Source organism: Synchiropus splendidus, chromosome 15 (genome assembly GCF_027744825.2).
Source record: "Synchiropus splendidus isolate RoL2022-P1 chromosome 15, RoL_Sspl_1.0, whole genome shotgun sequence".
In the NCBI taxonomy this organism is placed as follows: Eukaryota; Metazoa; Chordata; class Actinopteri; order Syngnathiformes; family Callionymidae; genus Synchiropus; species Synchiropus splendidus.
Genome location: NC_071348.1, coordinates 6,839,162 through 6,865,030, shown reverse-complemented (window position 1 = coordinate 6,865,030; position 25,869 = coordinate 6,839,162). Strand labels below are relative to the sequence as shown.

The window sequence follows — 25,869 nt, the reverse complement described above, 5'->3', positions numbered from 1 at the left end:
TGCAGCTGTCGTGAAACCTGCTCCAGACACGATGGATGACGTCATGGCCGCCCAGTCTCATCCAACAGTTGCCGTCCATCACTTTGGGGCACAAAGTTAAAAGATCTGTGATGACTGGACTTTCAGTGATGACCTGTTTGCTCCCGCAGGTTCAGAGTGCACAATGAGAACTTCGTCACTCCAGTGTGAAGAGTCTGGACTGTACAGGATCAGTGGGCGGGTTCTTCATCCGGGGGAGTTTCCTGAGAACTGTGAGCCAGCCTAAATGCTGGAAGACTGCAGCGAGGAGTGGCAGACAGCGGGGACGCAGCACTGCTCACCGGTGAGAACCTCCTGTGTTTATTCTCCTCAGATCTCAATGCTTTAACCCGAGGGTTTCTGTGTGTATGTCTGTCTTCACATCATTCCTCCCTCACTGCCATGGTGTTGGTTCACTCTTAACAATCGACAGAACGTTTGCAGTGAAGCATTCCAGTGGAGAAGAGGAGATGCTGAGCCAGATGTTTCAGTGATTGGTGAATGAGTCATACGTGACCCTAATGCAATGTGTGGCCTTTACTTACAACCGTCACGTGTGATGTATTTACCCACAATACTGCAGAGTTTCACTTCAAATGAGTTGTATTTCATTACAACATGTGGACATGTGGAAACAGGCCCGGTATGGGTCAATATTCTCCTATAGTGGTATGAAAGGGTTAAACTTCAGACCAAGAACTCTTGAGGGGAATGATGTCACTTCCATAGTTGAGCTGCTTCGGTCCAAATTCTAGGTGATTTCTTTCTGATCTTATACCAGAACTTCCCTGCTAATGAACTTGAAGAGGTCAGTGCTGGTTCTGGTCAATTCATCATACACACAACGCCAAAAAAATAGCTTCCTGCAGCAAGCGAATGAGTATAATAACTGTAGAATCTGACTTGGAGTTGGGCTGCATCAATAAAGAGTAGAAAGCCCCAGTGTAAGTTGTCCTGGGGCACAGCTCATGAATTTAAAAGACTGGAGTCTGGAGATGAGAGCGAAAGAGAAAAGCCGATTTCCAGCCGCGTTCCTGTCGAGACTGGAGGCCATAGAAGGATAACTGAAGACATTACGCACTTACACGCCAGGAAACCTTTCGGCTTCTGTTTTCAGGCATGACTGTCCACCACATTGTCTGGTGGGTCTCAGCAAATGTCATTCTCATTCAATCTGCCATTGAAGCTGCACATGATGACTGTAGCGTGTTGTGTGATCCCGACGTAGTGACACCTTCCGGCCACACGATGGCGCGCGCCTCAAACGTGCGAGAATTTAGCACCTGTTGCTTAAACAACTCGAGACGCGTCGAAATGTCTCTGCAGGTGAGAAACATAAATCGATGTTGTCGCCCATGATTTAGTGTTCAGACAGTGGCTGCTGTCGTCATGTTGCCTGTGGTGTTTGTGTTTCAACCAAAGAAAAAGAAGTCTAGAAGTCATCTCCATAGAGAAGCACGGTTTACTTTGATCTCTGCTTCTAGAATCCACTGTACAAAACACTGATACCGTTCAACAGTTTTATTCGCTCTGTGCTGCATGTGCATCAGGAGAAACTGAGTTCTGGTCACTGTTTGTGCATATACGTGTGAATGTGTCCCTCTGATGCTCTGGCATGTTGCTGTTGTCTTTCATGGTCTTAATACCAAAATGTTTTTATTCATGTCTGTCAATTCTTTTAAGTGATGAGATCTGGGTGTTAAAGACCAAATTCAATTGTGACTCATGCACACACACACATTCGTTCACTTAGGGTGCTTTCACACCAAGGGTTCTGTTCTGTGTTACTTGCATCCACATCCTCATATTTTGTCCCTCTTTAGTAAGGTAGTTAGGTCAGGTAAGCGGGTCATTTACTGTTGGACTCGGAGTATAGTCTCAAGATCACAAGTTTAATGTGGTGTTATTTTGTGGTTAGCTTCACATGGTCCACTTTTTGGAATGTTTTTTTTTTTTTTGTTAATTCTTCAGAATGGCGATGAAAAGCAGAAAATCACTCCCAGTAAATGATGGGAAGCTTTGTTTTGTTTCAGATGAAGATCAAATCTATATGTTTCTGCCAACTCATGTTTTTTTTGTTTGAATATATGTCTAAATATCAGTTATTACTGAGAGGAAATGACAAAAAATAGTAACACACTGTGACTTGGATGAGTAACTTTAATGTCATTATTGGCTGGAAATAGTCATGTGTTTATTGCAGCTGCAGAGGACTAGGTCCAGTCCACTGTTGTTGTTAGTGGGTCTCTGTGAAGCACCGGTAATGTGCTCATGTATTGTTGGGGCGGAGATGTGTGTTGCGGATGCTGTTGTCGTTGGTCCTCCTTTCTCACATCAGTTTGATTTATTTTCTTTAGTTTGCCAATGCCCTGATAGACTAAAGCTGGTCACACTCACTGTTCTTCAGGGGACATGGCTACCCTCCTAAAAGACAATTCCAAACTCTTGTAGTGCCTCCAGTCTGGCTGGAACTTGAACATGGTGGCATGTGGGAAAAAGATCGTAATTACGTAATACTTGGTCTTTTCATCTGCAATTCCAGAGCAGTTACGTCACCATACCCTGGGTACCCAAGACCTGCACTGGGATACCATCTGTCTGTTCAGATCCAGTTTGGAACCTGTGATACGAAGGTGTCCGCTGCTGGATCCTGTTATTCCTGAGTCTGGATAGCTATTGCACTGAACTAAGATAAGGATTTATGATTATTCAAAACAAGCTGCAGGCTTGCTCCCCCTTGTCCACATGTGCAGCCGAGCGTAACTGCTTTTTTCAGCATCCAAGCGTAAAACTTGCACATCCAAGAACCACATACTAAGCACTGACCTCCCTTTACACTTGAAGCTGAGGATTGTTTTGGCTGTGACTTGAGTTCTCTCCAGTGAAATGAACACAATGGGACTTGAATCCAGACAGCCTGCAGGATGCAGCACCATTAGTCAGTAAGTGGAACCATATGGATCCTGGTTTTGAAAAGAAATGCCCCATTGTTGAATTTCCCCACTGTGGGACGAATAAAAGATATGTAATGTACAGATAAACAGGAAGGCCAGTTGCTTGTCAGTACAGAGTTTGAGCGACATCTTGTGGTTACAGTCCTGTAAATAATCTAGCCCAGATAGATTTTTTTACTGAGGACTCCTGAGATGACACATTTTAAGATGGTACACCAACAAGTGTCAGATAAATAAATGGATGAATGGTTTTATTCACCCTTCACCCTTCCATTCATTTTCCACTGGAGCAGAGGCCAGACTTTCCTTTTCTTCTCCGCGCTGACCGAAATGCAGTGGACTCACAGTTGGACATGTCCTCTTCAAGAGTACCTTAACTGGCTTCTCTCAATGCGGAGGACCGGTGGTTGCACTCTGAGTCTCTCCAGAATCACTGAGCTCTGAAAGAGAGATGGCAGTTATTAGTGATGGATACCATTTGTGACAGATAATCGCTTGCTATGCTCACACTGTCATTTTGCTGAGACTTTCTTGGGGCTGCCTGTGAGTTTCGAGGCTTGCCTGCAGTCCTCTTCACTTGTGGTTAACTCATCTGTTTCTTTGTTCTCAGGATGACAGAAACCCGAGAGCAGTATGGAGGCTAAGCGGAGTCTTCTCCTCGCCCTCGTCCTCGCAGCCTGTTCCTGTGGCGCCAATGCGCAGGAGACAAGTGGGTGTTATTAGACACTGATCATTTCATTTCCTGCATACCAGCATGTATAACATCATTCAGATGCACAAGAGGAAGCATGGTCTCTCTTTCTCACACACGTTTGTTTTTCTATCTTCGTATAACACTCACTGTAGCCTCTCTAAACGTAACCGTCCAAAACAAATGGTTAAACTTAACCATAGCTCTTAACCAAACTCTAACCTAAGTATAATAACTTAGTTATTAACTTTAAACTTGGGTCCCAGCCAAAATGTCCTCCCTATGTTGGTTAAAATGTCATATTCTCATTCTCACAACGATAGAAGTACAAGATCCCCACACATGCAAAAGGTGCGATTGGCGTGACTAGTATTGTCCAGTCACACAAGCGAGTCAATGCTGGTGTGTCAACCAGCACTGACAGGCACACTTCCACCAGCGCTTTCTGACATTGGTGTTTCCAAGTACATTCATGCAGCAATGCTCCTTAACTACTGTCAACTGCTCCTTTGCTCTTTCTGTCTTTGGTAGGGACTCCACCTCCACGGGCTGTATCTGAAACACTGCTCCACAGCTGGCACTGGCGCTATTCCAATTTTTGCTCACTGTTATACAAGATCATCCTATTGGATTTTATAGAATATCAAAGCTTGTACCGTAGCTCTCCGGATTACTCAGCTGCTTCATATGAGCTGCTTTGTCAAACACATTGGTTCTTTACCCGCCGCAGTTCTTTCACATGGATGTGATCTGTGGCTTAAGCTCAAATAGTCCAGATACAGTTATTTTTTCCTCTATCACGAGCTTTGAGTTTCGACAGTTTCCCTGCTTCCTTTCCTCCAGAATGTGGCGAGGCAACAGAAGCTGACATCGTCTTTGTGGTGGACGGATCCTCCAGCATCGGACCCAACAACTTTCAGGAGGTCCGTGGGTTCCTTCAAAACTTGGTGAACGGCCTTGACATCGGTCCGGACAAGGTTCGAGTGGGTTTAGTACAGTACAGCAATGAACCGTACCAGGAGTTTCTGCTGAAGGACCACATGGACAATACATCTTTACTAAATGCAATCGACAGCTTTCAATACCGCGGAGGGGGAACAGAAACAGGCAAGGCCATCAACTTCACCAGGGAAATGTATTTCAAAGAAGAGGCTGGGAGTCGAGCCAGCCAGCGTGTTCCTCAGATCGCTGTGGTCATCACTGATGGAGAGTCCATTGATGACGTGGTGGTGCCGTCGAAGGAGATGAGAGATCATGGAGTTATTGTTTTCAGCATTGGGGTGGGTGACGCAAACCAGAAGCAGCTGAGCGACATAGCCAACCAGCCGTCTAGTCGCTTCAGTTCCTACATTGACAGCTTCCAGTCTTTAAAGTGGCTGACTGATGCTCTGCTACAAACGGTTTGTGTCTCCATCAAAGACCAGAAGCTAGGTGAGGCCACCACGTGACACCATCACAATAACTCTTGTCCTGTCATCCAATGCGAAGTCTTCTCTGTATAATGTCAATACCACACAGCCTCATGTTTGTTCTTCTTTTTCAGCTTTGGCCGAGACTTTTGCAGACATTGTCTTCCTGATCGACAGTGGAATCAGTCCAACAGAGTTCCAGCAGACGCGCGGAACTATTGTTCGTCTGATCAGCCAACTTAACATCGGCAGTGCTGCTTACCGCATCGGACTGGCCCAGTACGCAAAAGAAACCAAAGTAGAATTTCAACTGAACACTTACCAAACCAAAGAGGACACTCTAAGAGCATTCAGGAAGTTTCGCCTACGTAAACCTCAAGCCAATGAGCCTCGAAACCTGGGAGCTGCCCTGAAGTATGTCAAAGAGAACCTTTTCTCTGTTGAAGCAGGAGGTCGAGTTGATCCGGGCTATCGCCAAATCCTGGTACTTCTGAGTGGACAAGAGTCCAGCGACTCTGTGTACAGTGAGGCACGCTTGATCAAAGATGCAGGAGTGACGGTGGTGTCATTGAATGCTGGTTCCACCGATGAAGTTGCTGGTGCTACACTTGATGTCAACACACATCAGCTGAAGCTTGTGGCCTCGCCCCGGTTGCATTACTCTTCTGTCGACGACACTGCCGCTACCAGACTGAAGACTGTCTTTGAAAGTCAGGAGAAGGAGCTGGAGGTCACTGAAGGAAGTAAGACAAGATTTTAGTCAGGTCCTCAAGGCTGTATGAACTGTGCCGCTTATTGAGGATTGTAACAATACTGACATGATTTGACATGCATCTTGAATTGCTGTATTTCTTCAAAGTTTTATCTTATGGAGAAACTATTACTACAGTAGTCCTTAGCATTTCTGCCCTTGGACTGAATACAGAGAAGCTCCCGAGGGTTCAAGAGTTATTCGTGCTTCTCAGTGCAATAACTCCTGAATGGTCGGTACAAATGTTTGTGTTCGAAAAATGATGTGTACTTGTATATTACATAACACCTATTCAAGTCAGCCACATAACTACAGCTGTGATGGAGATTTGTAACTTGAGTCTGACTCCAGGACACATCTTACTCACACAGGACCATGAGAAGTTGAGTTCTTGAACATGCAATTCTCTGAATTATCTGACTTATTGTTGGGAACTTGACTCTGGTACAGCTCCTGTTAGGATGAATGGTCTCATTGCCATACTGACACAATGTGGTCCACCAATCTTGAAGTCCTTGACCATGCTGACTGTGAAAAACGTGACCAAACTATGCTTAACCTCACTCCAACTTACTCGACTCATTGCTGTATTAAACAGTGAATTATGAATTCAATTGACGAATGATTATTATTGAATCATTGGGGCGACTTAAGCAGCCGTATAGCCAACTATACTCATCCCATCCCGCATTTTTCTACATGAGCTCTTGGCAAGTGTTGGTGAATCTGTATTTGGGGGGGTGCTGCAGCACAAGTGCTGTGAGGTTTGAATAGTCTAGGTGGGATAAACATTGACAGAGTTACAGTTTGAAATGTGCACGTCAAATCATGACAGGCTGAAGGATGAAGATGTGAGAGGGCCTCAGTAAGCACCTGTATTCTCATGATTTGCTCTTCCTGCAGATTGCAAAGCAGCTAACCTGGCGGACATTGTCTTCATTGTCGACTCTGGAAGTACCCAGGAGCAAAACTTCAACCATGTCCGCTCTTTCCTGTACTCTGTCGTGAATGATCTCGAGATAAAGCCGAACCTCGTCAGAGTTGGCATTGTGCTCAGCGATCGGGCGTCTTCAGATGTGTTTCTCAACTCCTTCGAAGACAAGAAGGAATTGCTGAAGTACATAAAAATCCTTCCGTACCGTGGGCGCAGTACCAACATGGCGGCTGCTTTTGAGTTTGCAGAGGAGAAAGTTTTCACCAAGGAGAAGGGAAGTAGGAAACGCGTGGGGGTGCAGCAGATTGCAATTTTGATCACAGACAGAGGGTCGCAGTACAACGTCACTAGAGAGGCCGCCAGCCTTCGACGTTCAGGGGTGACTCTCTATGCAATCGGAGTCAATGCTAATGAGGAAGAGTTAACAGAGATTGTGTCTCACCCACCTCGCAATTACATATTCAACGTGGACAGCTTTGACGCACTGAAGTCAGTAACGCAAAAACTGCCAACTGCTCTCTGTATCAACATCAATCGAGAGGCCAAGACTGTCTCAAGCAGAAGAAGCAGAGTCAAAAGAGGTTTGTGTTGTACACCACTTTTCTCTTGGATTGAAGCAAATAATGTTGAAATGTTTCCTTTTCTCTTCCAGCATGCGAAAGAGCTGAGGAAGCTGACATCTTCTTCCTCATCTGCCTCTCGGGAAGCATTGATCCCAAAGACTTGGAAGACTTGCAGAAGTTCATGACGAAGTTCGCAACAAATTTCCGCATTGGCCCAAAGAACGTTAGATTGGTCGTGAGATACTCAGGTGATCCAAACCTAGAATTTGACCTGACTGTGCAGAAAGACGCTCAAGCTCTAGTCAAAGCCCTGAGTGAGATAAAACAGCTTGAAGGTGGAAGCAAGACAGGAAAAGCCCTGGAATTGATGTTTTCGCAATTCCAACAAGCAGCGAAAACACGTGGCCATCAGGTGAAGCAGCACCTGGTGGTCATTACTGATGGACAATCCGCAGATGATGTGAAGGCGCCTGCTGATAAGCTGAGGACAGAGGGAGTCACTGTCTATTCGATTGGAATAAAAAATGTTGGAGAAGCTGAGCTGAAGGAGATTTGTGGTGATGAAAAGAGGTTTTTTTCAATCAACAATTTTCATGACCTGGGTGATATTAGCACCAACATCGTCAGAGGCATCTGCCTCCTGCATGGTAAGTTGAACAGAGTGGCATTCACACTAGCTAATTGTGATCCAAACGTCTTTTTGCTTCTGTTGACAGCATGCGATGATGTGCCACGCGACATCTTCTTCTTGGTTGACAGCTCCGGTAGCATCAAAACAGCAGATGACTACATTAAAATGAAAATGTTCATGATGGATCTGGTCGGCAGGTCCAGCATTGGAAGAAATAAAACCCATGTAGGTGCCATGCAGTTCGCAGATGAGCCAAAGCTGGAGTTTCGGCTGGATCTCTACTTCACCAAAGAGGAACTGAAGACAGCCATTAATGCTATGGAGCAAATTGGTGCTGGCACAAGGACTGGTTTGGCCCTTCACCGGACGCTGGACTATTTTGAGCCTGCCAAAGGAGGACGCCCGAATAAGAAACAGATTATGGTAACACTCACAGATGGAAGGTCACAGGATCAAGTAAAAAAACCTGCTGCTGCTCTGAGGGAAAAGGGAGTCACCATCTACTCCATTGGAGTGGTGGACGTTAACCGTAATGAGCTCCTCCAGATCAGCGGGACAGACGAGAAGGTTTTTATAGAGAGAGACTATGACGCTCTCAGGGAGCTGGAGAGTCGAATTGCTCTGGATATCTGTTTTGATAAAAGTAAGTATCGCCACACTCGCTGAACAATACCTTTCAAGTCTCCGTCTGGCTTCTTGGGCAAATCAGAAATCCTGGATTAACTGTTAAGTTGGATCATCTGTGGACTGGAGTCACACATTATGCGTATTCATGGCCTTGCCCTGGTCTCCTGCGTTCTTGTGTCCGGTACTCTGAGGTCTGTCTCCTCATAGTATGATATTCTGTGGATCATGTCACAGTACATACACAGTACAGTTTGTGGTTTTAAGTCTGTCATGAGACACAGGTCTGCTCAACCGCCTCTAGTCTGTAGATGATTCAGAGATGAATAACTAGGTCAAGACCTGAGCTGCAGTTTGGAGTAAGGTCCTCAACTCCTTGTCTTTCTGCCTACAGAGTGCAAGAAATCAGACATCATCTTCCTTGTCGATGGGTCTGGCAGCATCAATGACAAAGCGTTCCAGAGCATGCAGACATTTATGGCTTCCGTCGTGAGCCAGACCAATGTGGGCAACGACTACACCCAGTTTGGAGTAATCCTCTACTCCACAGACGTGACGTCCGTCTTCACCTTCAAGGAGTGTGATTCCAGCCGTGATGTTCTACAAGCAATCTCCAGTCTAACGCCTCCCCGCCAAGATACTGGCGCTAGCACTGGCAAGGCCCTGGAGTTCTCCCTTAAAGCATTTGATAAGGTAAACGGTGGACGGAAGGCCCTCGGTGTCCCACAGTTTCTCATAGTGATCACAGGCAGAGAAGCGACTGACCCCGACGACCTAGAGAAGCCGTCCATAGCCCTGCGCGATGCGGGTATCAATGTCTATGCTGTAGGGTTGGGGAAGGCCGACAAGGAACAGCTAAAGATCATGGCTGGATTCGGCAAACATTACTACATTGACAACTTTGATGACCCGCAGTTGCTCAAGTCTGTCGCTGATGCCGTCTGCAATGAAAGCAACCTAGGTGAGGGCTGATCCTGCCTGTTATTCATTTTAGCAATAATCGCCTTGTTACATTTTCCTCAATGAATCAGCTTGAAACCGAAAGAACCATGCATGTTTTTGCTTTTTGTAGTTTGTCAATACATTTTCTCGAATCAGTCACTGTCAGGTTGACTTTCTCATGATCTTTGTTGCAGAAATGTAAATCCTCTCAACAGAAGTAATGGAAAATGTCAATTTCTCCCACAGTCTGCGAGCAGTTGCAGATAGACCTGGTCCTGCTAGTGGATCAGTCCGACAGCATCACGGAACAGGAGTACTCCATCATGAAGGATTTTATCCAAGATGTGGTGGACAGCTTTCAAATCGAGGAGAATTTTGTTCATGTGGGTCTGGCCCAGTTCAGCAGTGACTTGAAGCGCGAGTTCTCTCTCAGTTACAATGCAGGGGATATTTCCAACCGCATTAAGGGCATGGTGCAGCAGGGTGGTGACAGAAAAATGGGTCTGGCGCTGGAGCGTGTTCGGGCATACTTCGAAACCCCACAGAGGCGCCGTTCCTCTGTAGTCTCTCAGAACCTGGTGCTGATCACAGACGGAATGTCAGACGACGACCCTGTGTCAGGTCCAGTAGAAGAACTGCAGAAGTTGGGTGTCCAGATCTTTGTCATTGGGATCGATAAGGACCAAAGTCAGAAGCTGCGGCAGATAGCTAGTTTTGATGACTGGCACATCACTGTTCCGGACTTCAACTCCTTGCAGGAAATCAAGCAGAGAGTGGTGGAGACCATTTGCACTGAACCTAGGGAAGAAGAAGGTGAGGTCAGAGTTGCCATCACTGAGGACCATGTGGTCTGAAAATGTGTCTCTTACTCCGCAGAATGCACCATCGACATTGCAATGGGTTTTGATATCACCAGGAGATCTTCTCGTGATTTGCTGGGTGAACAGGCGAAGCTGCGGTCTTTCTTGCCGCAAATAGTGCGAGAAGTCTCGTCCATTCCGGCCCTTTGCTGCACCAAGCCGGTCCCCATCAATCCCAACATTGCATTCAGGGTGCTGAATCGTCAGGGGAAATTGCTGGATGACTTCAAATTCCACAGCTATGATCAGGACATCGTCGAGAAGGTCATGAGTCTGACTCCATCGGAGCCCACATACTTCAACATACCAATGCTCAGATCCTTTGGGGAGAAGTTCCAAAAAGATTCTGGGGCTGGGGTCAAGGTACGACCCAACACTTGCGAGATCTCTCAAGAAGTGGACTGGTTATTAGTTTAATCTTGTGGTTCCACCTTCAGGTTCTCGTGGTTTTCTCCGATGGACTGGACGATGATGTGATGAAGCTGAAGTACGAGTCAGATCTGCTCCGACAAGGTGATAAAGGAGACTTATTTTCCGTCAAACTGTGCTCACAGCAGTGAGTTATTTATCTCTTGGTTATAGGGCTCGATGCTCTTCTTGTGGTTGCACTGGAGGGAGCCCAGAACCGATCCGAGCTTCAGAACATGGAGTTTGGCCGTGGTTTCAGTTCCAAGGTTCTTACCATTGACATGCCCAGTGTGGGCAGCGTCATCCAGGATCAGATTGTGAGTCAGTTATGCCTATGTTCAGTCTGCATCCTGAAGTGACCCAAATATAAGTTGCCTGGGTCAAATGCCTGAACCTAGTGGTACTTTCCTGTTTTGCACATTGTAGTGATGTGTGATTTGAACCTGTGGTTCTACATTGAGAAGTTGTGATACTTTGTCATTGTATTGCAGTTTGACCATTGTTATAGCATGACACTGTAAACATTCTTCTGTGTTGGACGACGATGTGTCCTGGTATCATCAGTCACTTCTGTCTTCATCATGCAGCATACTGTGGCTGACCGCGAGTGCTGCAACGTCATGTGCAAATGTGCAGGACCAAAAGGTGTCCCAGGATCTCCTGGTACTGCGGGGGAAAAGGTAACAACACAGAGCTCACCTTTCGATCTCCAACATGTGTTGATGAGATAAGCTCTCCATGATAAACATTAAACTGTCACAGAGTTCATGTGTACCTGATGGAGTTTTTGTTTCAGGGTGCACCTGGACAGAAGGGTCACGCTGGCTTCTCTGGAGGCGAGGGTGTGGCCGTAAGTTCTGTTTCTTTTCAAGGATGCAAAATTAATCTGGGTCCATTGGGTCATAATCACTTGTGTCACCAATCTCGTCTCACCACAATCATCTTGTTGAGAATTGAATTGAATTGAAGTTTAGGTTGCCTGCAGGGCGAGCAGGGCCTACCAGGACCAAGTGGCCCCCAGGGTGTCCAGGGTTGTTCTGGGATCAGAGGAATGAAGGTACGGTCCAGTGGCACTCACACACTGTTACTGTTGCTGTGGATGATGATGGTTGTGTCTTTGTTCAGGGCTCCTGGGGTCTCCAGGGCGACAGGGTGAGTCACTCTTTTCCTGGGATGAAATCCAGAAGCAGGCCAGAGGTTCCTCCAACGTGAGAGAGTTCTGTTCTTGCAGGGTGAGGACGGAGAGGATGGGCTGGACGGAGTCAATGGAGAGCAGGTCGGAAAAATTGATTCATCCTTGTGACCAAACATTGGTTTTGATATTGTGTACTTGATTCGACTGCATGTTTCACCATGGTGGCAGCTGGAAGGTTCTGATCCAGTCCTTCTGTTCATAGGGATTGACGGGTAAAGATGGGAGTCGTGGAGAGAGGGGACATCCGGGAAAGCCAGTAAAGCAACTTACTCCTTATTTCAGTTTGTTATATGTTGTTGTCACATGCCCCATCCTTCTGTCTATAGAATGATCTGTTGTATTCCTGACTTTCGTTCATCAGCCTCAGTGAAAGTGTTTTCATCAGTGGAATTCCACTCCAACTGTTGGGTGTCGACCTTTGAAACACAGCTGGATGATTGACTGGTGCAACTGTCATCCTCAGGGCGTCCCAGGTAGCCGAGGCGCGAGCGGTCTGAACGGACAGCGAGGACTGAGAGGAGATCCGGTCAGTAGCAGTACTTAAAGCTACCACTCATTGTGACTTGCGAGTCTATGATGGAAAACCACTTCCAGTCACATGGTTCCTGTGAAAATATGAAGGACTCCAAATGTCCTGTTCCAAGCAGACTATATGGACATATGGACCACCAGAAGAGGCAACTGTTTGTTCACGTCATACATTATTTTGACATGGAATACTTTGTTTCTTAGTTATTAATATGAGTAGCATTAGTTGTATTATTATCTGGACTGACATGGAGCTTCCCCTGATACTGACTGACTCAGTCTTTCTGTGACAGGGTGAACCAGGGACTGACAATACTGTGCCGGGGCCCAAAGGAGAGGTTGGGAATCAAGGTCTACCGGTAAGAACTTTGATGTCTGATGTCTATGGATAAGAAGTGATGGGCAGGATTCAAAGCTGAGAAGATGGTGTGGTGGTCTTAAGACTGTTGTATCTGAAAACCAGTTCAGTGAACATTGTGGATATGTGACAAGAGCTGTTGAGGAAAGAGGAACAATATATCTTGATTGGAGGTAGGCAACTCCAGCTTCTCCTGCTGAAACAGTGGTGGAAAACTACTTCTAAAACAAGGCAACTCGAGATTCATTGTTCGGGGTTGATGGTGGTCTGCTCAGATTCTCTCACCACTTGTGTTATCGCCATGTACCTCCACAGGGTGATCCCGGAGAGGATGGAAATGCTGGCGAGAGTGGCATCGTCGGAGCCCCGGTGAGATGTTGATCTTTGATTCGGCATTCAGAATGAAACGAAATTGGCCCATTTTACGGCATCTTCCAAGACACACAGTCGAGGAGTAACAACATGATAGTTTCTAGTGTTTCTGTGTTCTCATTAGAATCTGTCATGACAATCCTTCAGTACAGCCAGTCGTTGACATTGTTGTGTCGTCGTCGAGAAAAGTGAAGGAAGAAAAACAATTATAAATTGAGACCACGACTGATGATAAATCATACCAGATGTTCATTGCACATCTGGAGCGGGAACATTGACCGCAGCGTCCTCATTGTTTTGTTGGGCTTCTCTCTCATCAGGGACCCGGCGGGAGACGAGGGCCACTCGGGAAGAAGGTAATGCCACCAACAGAATCTCTCTGTTGGTCGTCATTGCACAGGAACTATTCACTTACTGTGGGTTCTTGCAGGGTCCACCAGGAAAGCCCGGCGAGCCAGGAGTGCGAGGTAGTCCCGGTGCTTCAGGTCCACAGGTGAGCGCTTGACGTTCAACTTGAAAGAGAATAGCTAACTAATGTTTCTGACCTGCTTGTGCAGGGTACCAGAGGAGCAAGTGGTCTACAGGGGCCTAGAGGTCCAGCTGGTCTTCCTGGACGTCAGGTCGGTTCACATGGAGTCAAGGTCCTCAAACTGATGTATTTTTCTAAATGACAGTTTGGTTGTTACAGAATTGCAGTTGTAAGAAACTGAAGCAAAGCTCAGACCTGAGCTTATGCACATAAAATAAACATGTCTAGAACACATTTTATTACTATTGGGAGTTAAAAGTCCTTAAATGCAAACAACCATCAGTTCAAGACTGATTCTATGGCAGGGTGCAGAGGGCACACCTGGGAACCTTGGACTGGCTGGACGTCGTGGTGTCAACGGACAGAAGGTGAGATTCTCCACTAACCCCTAGGATACAATAAACCACAGCCACACATCAAACCTTCACACACATCTGAGACCTCACGACCTGGTACAATCAACTCCTCATCCAACGTTCCTGTCCATGATCTCCTCTACAGGAAGCCCCTTTAGGTCAAATTCTTTATTTCGAGATTAAATGTTGCTCAGCCATGTGTCAAGAACACAGGATCAACACATTCATTGAGGTAGCCCTGAGTTGTTCTACCCACGCCTCTTCTCTGAGTCGCTGATGGACTGTAGATTGGTCTGTGGAAGCTTTGCCTTTAGCTCCCCATGGAGGACCTCATCCTCCGCTGTCACCACATAATAATCCAATAATTTGTGACGGAGAACCATTGCCTCTCACTCTCCAGCTAGATGACCATCACCCAACCCACAAGTGCGGTCCCGCTCACGCTGACTGACATTTTACTTCCAGGGCCAACCAGGCGAGCCAGGAGAAGCTGGTGTTCCGGGTTCGATGGGTCCTCGAGGAATGCCAGTAAGAGCCTGTTCTCTTGGCGTTAAGACAAATGTCTGACTGGAATTTGAATCACATGAATAAACAAACTTGTGAATTCGAGTGACCGGTTTGGGTCTTCAGACTAGCCGAATGATGTGTGTTTTTCAGGGCCAGGATGGGAAAGATGGGTATGGACCCGAAGGACCAAAGGGCGTTAAAGTAAGACGGAGTTGCATCTGGTTTTTGGTATGTTGGAGCTGCCTCTTTAAATGCCGTCCTGTCTTCCAGGGTGATCCTGGTTATCCTGGCTACCCTGGACTTGTGGTGAGCTCCGTCACCTCCACTCGAGTCAGAGCAGACAAGTCATTTTCTAGAGCCAAGTCTCCCAGAAAAGAAACAAGTTCGCAGTCCCCTGTTGTACCGCAATGTTTCAGTACGGTTCACTGGGAGCTGAAGTCATCTGACCCAGAATGTCTCATTTTGTTTGTACGGAAGCAGACAGAGACGCCAGATAACAGACGAGTCATGAGCATGTTTATTTAATTCTCTATCAGCTCAGAAATACACCAGCCACATGCTAACAGCTAACTCCCTGTGATGGATGGTGTCCAGACTTCCTGATGTCTCATTGTGATTCATCCTTTGAAATAAGGAAAGATCAATGGGCTTTCGTCTGCATTTGTACACAAGTGTGTTTGTGCTGGTGTGCAGGGGGAGAGCGGGCTGCAGGGTCCTAAAGGTTACCCGGGGCGTAAAGGGAACCTCGGACGCGGGGTGAGTTACAAGTCTCCAGGGAGAAGCCGTTCGGCACATCACTGACTTCTGGTTCCTGGTTCTGGTCTCTGCAGGGGAACTCTGGAATTCCAGGAGAGCCAGGTGTTGTCGGAGAGCCGGGTTATCCCGGACACAGAGTGAGTGCTATCTCAGAAAGATTTGGTGAAGTGTGTCGGAAACTGCAGTGAAGTGACAACTGTTCCTCTGATGCATCAGGGCCCTCGAGGTCCACCTGGGAAGACAGGCAAGACAGTAAGTTTCCATCATCCATCCTCTCGTTCAAAAACCTGTTTTAATGTCACGTGTCGCTGCAGGAGTGTGAGCTGATCACCTACATCCGAGACAACTGTGGTGAGCAGACACAGCCACACCCACTCACCTGTCTGCCTCTCTCCTCTAAGCTCTTTCTTTCCCTCCTCAGCTTGTTCCATCGGTACGTACGCCTCTAAATGCCAGGGAGATCTGAAGCAACCAAATGTCTTCAGGCGATGGAGCTTCCCAACACTAGTGTCCATTTGAGACTGGGAAGTTTTTCATCTTGGATCAAAAGAGTCTGACTCTTCTGTGCTCCAGATCGCTCCAGCTGCCCGTCCTTCCCCACCGAGCTGGTGTTCGGCCTGGACATGTCCGAAGATGTGACCCCAGCCGCCTTCGAGAGACAACGATCCGCTCTGCTGTCCCTACTGGATGAGATCAGCATTGCTGAGAGCAACTGTCCCACCGGGGCACGTGTGGCCGTAGTGGCCTACAGCACCTTCACCAAGTACCTGATCCGCTTCCAGGATTACCGCCGCAAGACCCAGCTGGTCGAGGCAGTGAAGAACATCGCCCTGGAACGCAGCACCAACAAACGGCACCTGGGATCGGCCATGCGCTTCGTGGGCCAGAATGTCTTCAAGCGCATCCGGTCTGGAATGATCATGCGGAAGGTGGCTGTGTTCTTCTCTGGAGGTCAAGTTCAAGATGTCGCCGACATTGTCACCGCCACCATGGAGTACCGTGCCCTGGGTATCGTCCCTGCCGTCATCTCGCTGAAGAATGCGCAACTGGTCAGCCGTGCGCTGGAGGTTTGAGCAGTTCCTTCCTGTCTACTGTATTATGGGCAGACATGAGCGTGAAGCTCTTCAGAAGGTCTCACTGCTGATGGTTTCCTAATCCTGTGGTGGACACTAACAGGGTCTGCTTCCACCCAGGTTGACGACACTGGGAATTCCATCTTCGTGGTGCTGGGGAGGGACGCCAGCGCCGACCTGAGGAAGATCAGGAACTGTGCCATTTGTTACGGTGAGCACAAGCTTCCTGTTGCTGGAGTTGGTTCAGCGGAGAGATGAGTTGCTGCTTTTCTTCCAGACCCGTGTCAGCGCTTGGAGGAGTGTTCCTTTATCCAGGACCCGCCGAAGCCTCAGGAGGCCGACGTGGACCTGGTCATGGTGGTGGACAGTTCCAGAGAGGTGCAAACGGACGAGTACGCTGGGGTCCAGCAGCTCCTAGGCTCGGTGTTGGAGCAGGTGGCTGTGAGCCCTCAACCCCGTCGGCCCGGTCCTGGGGCTCGAGTGGCGGTGGTCCAGCAGAGTGGCCTGAACCCCAAGTTAGAGTTCGGCCTTCAGGCCTTCCAGAGCCAGGAAGCCATGAGGGAGCACCTCGTCCGGAACATGCAGCAGCAGCACAGCTCCTCTGCGCTCGGCCAGACTCTGGAGTTCAGCCTGCAGGAGGTTCTGCTGAAGGCAGCGCAGCCCCGCAAGAGAAGGGTCTTGTTCACTGTGGTGGGCACCCAGACCGCCTACCAGGACCAGGCTAAGCTGCACTACATGTCCCAGAAGGCCAAGTGTGAGGGGGTGGCGATCTTTGTGATGACGGTGGGCGACCGCTACAACCGCACACAAGTGGAAGAGCTCGCCAGCCGACCCGTCCGCCAGCACCTGATCCATGTGCGCCAGCTGAAGTCTGAGGAGCAGGGCTACACCCAGCGCTTCTTCAGGGTCTTCCTTTCCGCTCTCAACAGTAAGATCCCACCCCACCTGAGTGTGTCATGCGCGAGTCTCATTCTCTTGGTTTTGTTTCAGAGGGCATCAATACTTATCCCCCCCCTGCTGTGAAGAGGTCATGTGACAAGCTGGCAGGACAAGATGGAGGACCAGTCAGCAGGTGAAGACCACAGTCAACACCCACACACCTCACCAGTGCCAACACTCTGCCTGAAATGGTGATTATTAAGAAGGTGTTGTGGTCTGGTTCCAGGCGGGAAGGTTATGTTGCTGACCAGGTGCCCATCAAATTCAGGGTACGATTACGGAGCAAACCTAGGACAGGAAAGACGAATGTCGACACGCTGACACGAACAAATCTGAAAGGTGGAACACGCAACAGAACCTCACATACACTAACAACTCCCCTCTGATCTAAGCGGCGCTGTGAAGAGCCTTCAGGTTTAGTTTTCCTCCCTTCCCTTTGGTGTCCATCTCTCCCAGTTCAATCTGTTGAAATGTGGATGTGTTGCTACTTACCAGTAGCAGCAAATACGTGTAGTTAAGTCCCTCAAGCTACTGAATTTGAAGATGCAAAGAAAAACCTTTCTGGTTCGGCGGCTGCGGTGGCAATGACAACCGCTTCAGCACGCAGGACGAGTGCGAAAGTCTGTGTTTGATCAGGAGCCACTGAGCGAATCGGTCTGGACACCGTCTCCATGTCAGCATGGACGTTTCTTCTGGATGGTTTTCAATATGTGTGGGTTTTGCTGAAGCCTGGTGGATCACTGGAACCAGAAGTTGAGAGCTCCAAAGAAACAAGGAAAAACAACAGTGAGTTTATTCATTACTGTTTGTGTGTTCCACTTTGAGTCCCTTGCAGATGTTCAGGACACTCGATGATAGGATGATAGGAATAACACGGGTCCACCAACTCATCAGGACAATGCGCAAGGCCCGAGGAGGGTGGGGGGGCAGCTGCCCCAGGGCCTGGACCCTCAGGAGATCAGGTTGGCACGGGCCCAAGACATCAATTCTATTCATCGTGATAACTCTCTACTTCACCATTGCTTAGCATGTGCTGGTTATATTGAGTGCATCCTTCGAGTCAGGCTCAGTCATGGTTCCTAACAACACATAACTTTTGTTAAGCCTCAAAATATAATATTTTATATACAATAAAATGTTGTGCTACATGACTGGCTTCTTTCACTCACTTTACTAAATTACTTGGGGCTCACTGACATGAGGTAACACCACTGTCTGTGTTCAAAAAATGGACCCAATTTGGAAGAATTTTTCAAGTGATACAATTGTCAGAGTCTGCACCAAGGAGCCTGAGTTTGGGAATTAAGTTCTAGTTCTTTAATAGATTCCTTATTGCTGGAGGTTTGCACTCTCTGAGCACTTCATATGTGTATTCAACCCCCAACTGTGGGGGAGCCATTGACATGCACAATCGCGACGCTATTGTTGTGTTTTGCGTTTCGCTCCTCTCTTCCGAACACGTCAAAAAGTAAATAAGTCACTCAAATTAAAGTTCTGATTTATTGAGGTGGGACTTTTGAGTCCATAAAGATTAAACATTACAATTGTTATTATTTTACAATATTAATGATCAGGCAAATGGAAGTGGGCGTGGCTGAGCACATGGTCGATGACATTATAGTTGGTGTACATCAGCTTGAGTTTGCAGCCTGTCGTGAAGATCTACATTGGCGACAAGTCACTTCGGCAGAAACGTAAAACGTTTGTAACAGCTTCAAGGAACAACTTCATTTGTTAATCAACAGTCGGGAAAGCAGAGTCTGCAACCTGATGGTGGAATCAAACCACCAGTTTCTGTCTCAAGAGTTCAGCGCCAACACTTGGTGGTGCCGTCCTCACTTCCAGACTTTGACGATTCCGTCCCTGGACGATGTCACAATGAATCCCTGGGTCGTCTGAAAGGTGGCGATGTCGGTGATGATGTCATGGTGTCCCACGGGGAGAGACTCCGGGCCGCGCCGCGGCGAGTCCTCTACGACGCCACTCTTCTGCTTACTGTGGATCTCCTGCGGTGAAACAGATTTGTTACAGACGGTGGCCTTCGTGGTGTCAACCAGCGTGAACCCGTGACGCAGCTGAGAGCAAGCTAGCTTCTCCTTCATTACTTCTGCTCAGATTGCTGCTGAACTGTTAGACAACATTGACCTATCTGCTAGCATCAATGACAACATGACTTCTGGATTGCTGCACTTGGGCTAGTTGCCGCTGCAGCTACACAGGCTAGTTGGAAACTTCACGTTGTTGCGCTGAATTTATATCACAGAGAGACTTCCTGACTGTCTTTGGAAACCTTTGGCACATTATAAAAGTAGCAACTTTGCTAACTATTGTTTTGTTCTCACCTGAACAACTTCAGTTCCCTCTATGATTTTCCTGCTGTAGAGAACTGACGGGCAATGCAGCGAGTCATTGGCTCCGCCTGCGACGATATACGACCTCTCCAGGTACGCCAAGTCCCAGAACCTGAAAGCAGAACTTTATCAAAACTTTGTCTCTCAGCGACGACTGCAAGTTGATATTTACAGACACGACAGCACCAGGAGACTAACGGAGCACTTCAGAGTTGACCACTAGGTGTCACTCTAACAGGACTGCGGTTGAAACAGACCTGATCCTCATGTCAGAACCGGCGGTCAGCAGCAGAGGATTCCCGTCAGCAGGACTGCAATAGATCCCGTGGACGCTGTGAGGAGACGGCTACACAAATACAAGTAACAGTGAAGTTGAGCTCTGTGACAGCAGATATCCAGCAGGGGGCGACAGAAACACTGCTACCTGTAGTTCGGACAGAGGCGGGGCAGAACTCGCCCACAGAGTGAATTTCCGATCTCCGGTCTCCATGTCCCACATCGACACCTCGTTGTTCCCCTGGACAGCTACACACGCAGAATTTAGTGAGTGTGTCCAGACTTGGAGACTGAGAGAGTGTGTGTGTGTGTGTGTGTGTGTGTGTGTGTGTGTGTCCATGCTCACCTGCGATGACGGATGACTGGTAGAGCGGGTGCATGAGCAGGCGCCGTACTCGCGCTCTTGCCGGGTGTGTGTGGTTGGAGATAGGCAACTGGAAGCGCATGTCCCAGCAGGCCATGGTGCCGCTGCTGGTTCCTATCAGCACATGTGTGAGTCAGGAGACGGTGGGTGAGGAGGGTGGGGGGGGATTCAGCCTCACCTAGACACAGCCAGCACTGGTGCATGTCCACACTGAAGGACGTGATGAGTCCCAGTCTCAGGTCGTGCTGCAGCGTCCAGGCGTTGCTGTTGGAGCGAAGGTCCCAGCCCACCAGGGACCCGTTCACCGTCGCATAGGCCAGGACCGACTGAGCACCTGAGTTGAAGTGGTGGATGTCCACAGCTGAGCCGTCCTGCTGGAGGTCCAGAGACCTGAGGAGGTGGAGGGGTGAGCAGGTGGGATTTTGTGTGTGTGTGTGTGTGTGTGTGTGTGTGTGTGTGTGTGTGTGTGTGTGTGTGTGTGTGTGTGTGTGTGTGTGTGTGTGTGTGTGTGTGTGTGTGTGTGCCCTTGCCTGGACTGGAAGGGCTGCACTTTGGGCGACTTGGGAGGCTTGTTGGCCTCAACGGCGAGCAGCTGGATGGATCCGTTGTCGGAGGCGACGGCGAGATAGTGCGACCCTTGACAGAAGGTCAGGGTCTTCACGTGACCACCGATGCGCGAATACGTCAACACCGACCTGCGAGACACTCATCAGGACTGGGAAAACCACGTGTGGCCCTGGACCAGGTCCTGCACTCACCGCGTGGTGGTGGTCTTGCCTTCCATTTTCTGGCTGTCCCACACTTTCACGCTGCCATCATTGGACGCCGTGGCGAAGATGGCGTGCTCGTCAGACACTCTGATTCGGTTGACGGCGGCTTTGTGCTCGTGCAGGTGGGCGACCAGCAGACCTTTGGGGTGCCACCCTGAAACACACAGGCGGGTCAGGAGGTGCTGCGTGGTCAGGGACAGGAAGCTGCGGCGGTTACCAGGTGGAGGAGGGCGACTCTCCCACTCAGCACTCTCCATCATCTGCTTGGCCATGCGCTCAGCGCTGCACTGCTCACGCTTCTGCTGCACCAGTTGCTGTAGCTCCGCCTTGCAGGTGTTCAGGCGCCGCTGGTACGCCGGACCGCTGGCCACAGACTGCAGCAGCGGACCCGCCGGCGTCACCGAGCTCTTCTTCGTCTGAGCTGATGCAGCGTCACCAGCCTGTGGAAGAAAGGCTTAAGCAAACTGGAGCGTGGTCGAGTGGCTCTCTGCTCTCCTCTGCACTCACCGGGGCCGGCGGGGCGCTGGATGGCTCCTGCGATCCAAACATGCTCTTCCACTCCTCGTTCATGGTGGAGTCTTGCTTGGTGTGTTTCCGAGCTGCAACACAAACACGGAGAGTCGGGGAGCATCAGACACCAGTCCAGCAACAAGTCATCACCGGTGATTCATCCCAAGGAAGTTGGTGCCATAAACACACATCTTGTATGATAGAGTCCAACATCTGTCGCACAGCGAACATGAACCTCCCTCTGAGGGTGAGGATGGAGGAGATGAGACAGAAAGATATGTTTGTTCTTTTTTATCCTAAAAGAACAAACGTGTGGTTCAGCTGGTCGGATGAACGCGTGCAAGTCCCCGGTCAGGCTGGTCACCGTGACCTTTTCAGGATCCACAGAGACAAGTCTGTTTTGGAAGCTCTGTGAGATCAAGCAGGTGGTCTCCTCACGCTCCCCTGGCTCTCCTACCTTTCCTGTCCTCCACCTCCGTCTTGGGTTTGACCAAATCCACTTGGCGCCCAGTGATGCCAAGCATGGCGAGGTCAATGACGCCGGTCTGGGCCGCCTCCCCCAAGTGAGTCTGCTCGCCCATGTTGGCTTTGGCCTTGTTGGACTTCATCATGAAGTCTTTGAGCGCCAGCAGCTGGTCCTCCTCCTCTTCAGTCATCCCCTGAAGGAGAGCAACCCGTCAGCCATGCTCTCTGGCTGCTGGTAATACTTCAGTAGAGCACATGCGCCATCTAGTGGTCTAGAGGAGAACGTTTAGACACCGCTTTCCCACCTGAGAGAGAAGCTTCTTCAGCAGCTGGGCGATGGCGGCATCCTCGGGGGCGGGGCACTCAGGGATGGAGGCGGCACGCTTCTTCTGCCGCAGCAGCAGGTGGCGGAACAAGCTTCCGATGTCCTTGGAGCGCAGAGTGTAGTCGAATATGGGCCGACTGACCGGTTCCTTCAGCACACTGAGCAGCACCAGCTCCTTGTCGATCTGGAAACACAATATATGGTGGTGCCACACGAGGGCGCTGGTGCTCGCTCATGACTTGGGCCTCTCACCTGGATGATGGGCTGCGTGACAAACGGCTTCAGGTGTGGCATCAGCTTGCAATAGACATCAGCCACGTTGAGGTGCTGCGCCACCACAGTGATGAAGCCCACCGCCCCATAACGGACCCACAGGTTGGGATGGCACAAGAACGGAGCTGTGGTGAGACAGACGGGTCAGGCGCGAGGACTTGGGGGGCGGGGGGGGACTTGTCTGAGCGGCCTCACCGATGTCGCCCACAAACTCGTAGATGTGAGGCTTCTGCAGGAGGCCGAGCTGGCACATGCAGGTCAGGGAGTTGAGAGCTTTGTAGATGACAAACTCCTCTGTGTCGCTGAGACCCTGCTGCAGGAGGGGCTTCAGGATGGATGAGCTCTGCCAGCCCACGTACGCCGCCACACCTGCCAGACCACCACGTTAGCAACGTCTGCCCAGCAGGACGCCCTACAGCACGTGTTCCACTCACCGACAATGCTGTCGAAGAAGGCTCCTCTCAGGTGCCAGTCGTTCTTGTCGTTGAGGAAGGTGATCATGTGCGACAGCAGCACATCGTTGGCCTTCTGGCGGCCAAAGAAGACGCAGAGTCTGGTGATGCCGTTCTCCATCAGTGACTGCTTGACAATGTTCTCTGAGTCGCTGAGGAGCGTCACGACCTTCTGCTGCACCATCTCATGCAGCGCCTGCAGTTCTGCACACAGAAGCACACGCTGCTAAGAGCCACCCTCTCTCAGCTCCTGAACCTTGTTTACCGGAGTCGTAGTTCTCGTTGGGGTGTAGGGTTTCCTCCGAGTCCTCTCCACTGATGTCCTGCTCCGTGTTGACATTGTTCTCCTGGACTAACTCCAGGAAACGCAGTGCACTTTCAGCCAGGTGGGCGATGTTTTCTGGAGAAAAATCAACCTTCACTTGCAAACACAGCGTGTCACTCACCCTCCCACCTTGTCCATGACCCCACTGACCTGCGTAGGCCAGACGGACGATGGTGGCGTCATCCTGCGCCAGGTGTGCGATGCCTGGCAGGATGTACTCCGGGTAGATGTTCACGTCGTTCCGCGGCACCTCTTTGACCAGCGCCAGCACTTTGGCCAGCGTGCGCACCGCCTGGGCTCGCACACGCGGCATAGAGTCGCTGCAGAAGTGCAGCAGGTACGGCGTGATGCGATCCAGCAGGATGTCCACGCCGAGTCGAGGTGCCAGGTGCAGGATGAGCTCCAGTGCTGCCAACTTGGAGTCGCAGGAGTGTAGCGTCTGCAGGCAGGAGGTGATGACTGACACCAACACCATCAGGCCCTGCTCCTCCCTGGAGGTCAGGACACCGTCGCTCGCATCCTGAGAGGAACCTGCAGAGGAACTCATGAAGCTCAACATCTTTCCTAACATGTCCCTGCATGCAGTCCGAGTCACAGTCTCACCGCCACGCAGGTTGTGCAAAATGTTGTCCAGGTCTTTGCGGATGACGAGTACTCGCTCATCAGCAGACTGAAAGGTTTCTTTGGCAAACTGAGCCATATAAGGCTGCAGGAACGTGTAGAAGATATCTGGGAAAGCTTTCCCTCGCTGTTGCTTCAGATATTCCTCCGCCGTAAGACGCTTCTCCGGCTCGCGCTGAACCATCTGAGCCACCTGAGGAGACAAAGCTCGTAAAACAGAGAACCAGCAGATGGACAGGACCTTGGAGACTCACCAGCTCCCTGATGCTGCAGTCCTCAATCTTCTGGAGGAGGTGGTCAGTTTGGAAAAGACCCTTCCGGTATGCCAAAAGCTGAGACAGATCGAAGAGCGGTACTCCCTCCATGAAGAGCTCTGCTATCACACAACCTGAGGACAAGAGCGAAAGGATGCTGATGTTCCTGAAAACACTTCAGCCGTCCACTGCCTCACCTGCAGAGAAGATATCCATGGCTTGCTTCAGCTCCCCGCGGCTTCTCTGGTTGTTGTTGGTCAGGTCCACCAGTGGAGTTGTCTGGTCGCTCTCGGTGGCGAACATGCTACCATCCACAAACCGCTCCGGGGCGATGTAGCACGTCCTTCTCCTGGACGTGTCGAAGAAGTAGTTAAAGTCGGCAGGGTTGTCCTCAGGCAGGTATGTGGGTTTGAAGCTTGCAAAGTCTGTGAGCAGCACCCAGTTCCAGCTTGTCACCATCACGTTCTCGGTCTTGATGTCGCCATGGCGAACACCAACCTTGTGCGCCTGGTCGACTGCGTTGAGAATTTGAAAGGCGAGCCACCGCTTCTCCACGTTGTTTAGAAACGGTCGTGTGCTGATCCGATCGTACAGGTTGTCCCGGACATATTGGCGAAACAAGATGGCGGCTTTCTCAGTCAGAGAAGTCTTTTGGAAGGGCAGACAGTTCTGACAGGAGTGCAATCGGATCTTCAGCTCCTCCAGTTCCTGCTTGTAGCTGGTGAGCGGTAGAGATGGGTCCTGGATGGCGAATACTTTGACCACCACAAGACCTTCACTGTGTTTCGCCCGCGCCACCTTGAAGAAGCGAGTGCTTCCCAGACTCTTGTCGTATTCGTGGTCATGAATGTCGGAGAAGTAGCTGTCCACCGACAGAATCTGGGCCGGGGCGATGCCAGCCAGCTGGTTCCCCATCTCTTCTTCTCACTTGAACACAAACATTCACACAATTTCAGAAACTTGTCGCCATGAATTACGTTTGAAAAGGCATGTCATAAATAAAAGCGATTTCATATGACAAAATAAATGGCGATGCATGTTTTGAAACAGGTGTGGTGAGTGTTATATATAAGGTAGTTAGATCACAGTAATGGTATCATGTGACTGAATTACTCCGAAATATTCGCTAGCTCGTTACTCAAGGCTCGTTTGCCTGACTGGCAACAGAAAATAGTGAGAAAGAGCAGCACTGCGTTAGAGGAAGATGTTACCAGCTGTTCTAGTTGTTGTTGTCTTAGCTTTAGCCAGTTAACGGCAATCGACGTCGCCCTGGTTCTCAGCAAACAATGCGAAACGACGTCAACACCCTCACATCCCGTCGTTTTGATGTAATCCTCAAGGCAATCTCGATACCTGCAGGTAAATCGGAGACTGTTCCGGACGTGGACCCTGGTCACATAGTGAGACACGGCTAATCGGTTAGCATGACCCAACTATTGTTATGGTTCCGGGTCACAGTCAGATGTGTCACTGTTTTCGTTGTTG

General features: G+C 49.5%; 2 protein-coding genes across 3 annotated transcripts; one reads left to right on the top strand and one right to left on the bottom strand.

Moving 5' to 3' along the window:
- The first annotated feature begins 62 nt into the window (after positions 1-62).
- On the top strand, positions 63-18,757 carry LOC128746694 (collagen alpha-6(VI) chain-like). Of its 2 annotated transcripts, XM_053843920.1 has the most exons (38): positions 63-322; positions 3,583-3,681; positions 4,507-5,094; positions 5,207-5,815; positions 6,727-7,338; positions 7,410-7,967; positions 8,037-8,594; positions 8,970-9,536; positions 9,764-10,330; positions 10,394-10,740; positions 10,815-10,890; positions 10,960-11,102; positions 11,373-11,465; positions 11,582-11,635; positions 11,771-11,842; positions 11,911-11,937; positions 12,017-12,061; positions 12,183-12,236; positions 12,444-12,506; positions 12,802-12,867; positions 13,182-13,235; positions 13,559-13,594; positions 13,669-13,731; positions 13,796-13,858; positions 14,073-14,135; positions 14,589-14,651; positions 14,781-14,831; positions 14,901-14,936; positions 15,324-15,386; positions 15,461-15,523; positions 15,603-15,638; positions 15,701-15,737; positions 15,808-15,819; positions 15,960-16,453; positions 16,580-16,670; positions 16,737-17,387; positions 17,450-17,531; positions 17,625-18,757. In XM_053843920.1, the coding sequence occupies exons 2-38, from the start codon at positions 3,606-3,608 to the stop codon at positions 17,782-17,784; spliced, it is 7,293 nt and encodes a 2,430-aa protein (XP_053699895.1). In that variant the 5' UTR covers positions 63-322; positions 3,583-3,605; the 3' UTR covers positions 17,785-18,757. The 2 variants fall into 2 exon arrangements, with proteins under 2 accessions (XP_053699895.1, XP_053699896.1); XM_053843921.1 differs by lacking the exons at positions 63-322; positions 15,808-15,819 and adding an exon at positions 1,312-1,344.
- A 139-nt stretch (positions 18,758-18,896) lies between these two features.
- On the bottom strand, positions 18,897-25,832 carry pik3r4 (phosphoinositide-3-kinase, regulatory subunit 4). Its single transcript, XM_053887646.1, is given in 21 exon segments — positions 18,897-19,404; positions 19,741-19,861; positions 20,007-20,095; positions 20,174-20,274; positions 20,372-20,503; positions 20,568-20,779; positions 20,920-21,084; positions 21,148-21,313; positions 21,377-21,603; positions 21,605-21,758; positions 22,127-22,328; positions 22,440-22,643; positions 22,712-22,857; positions 22,928-23,101; positions 23,167-23,388; positions 23,450-23,584; positions 23,660-24,040; positions 24,113-24,323; positions 24,385-24,518; positions 24,582-25,311; positions 25,596-25,832. Coding segments are annotated over 20 exon segments (4,065 nt in total). The 5' UTR covers positions 25,300-25,311; positions 25,596-25,832; the 3' UTR covers positions 18,897-19,233.
- Positions 25,833-25,869: the final 37 nt, after the last annotated feature.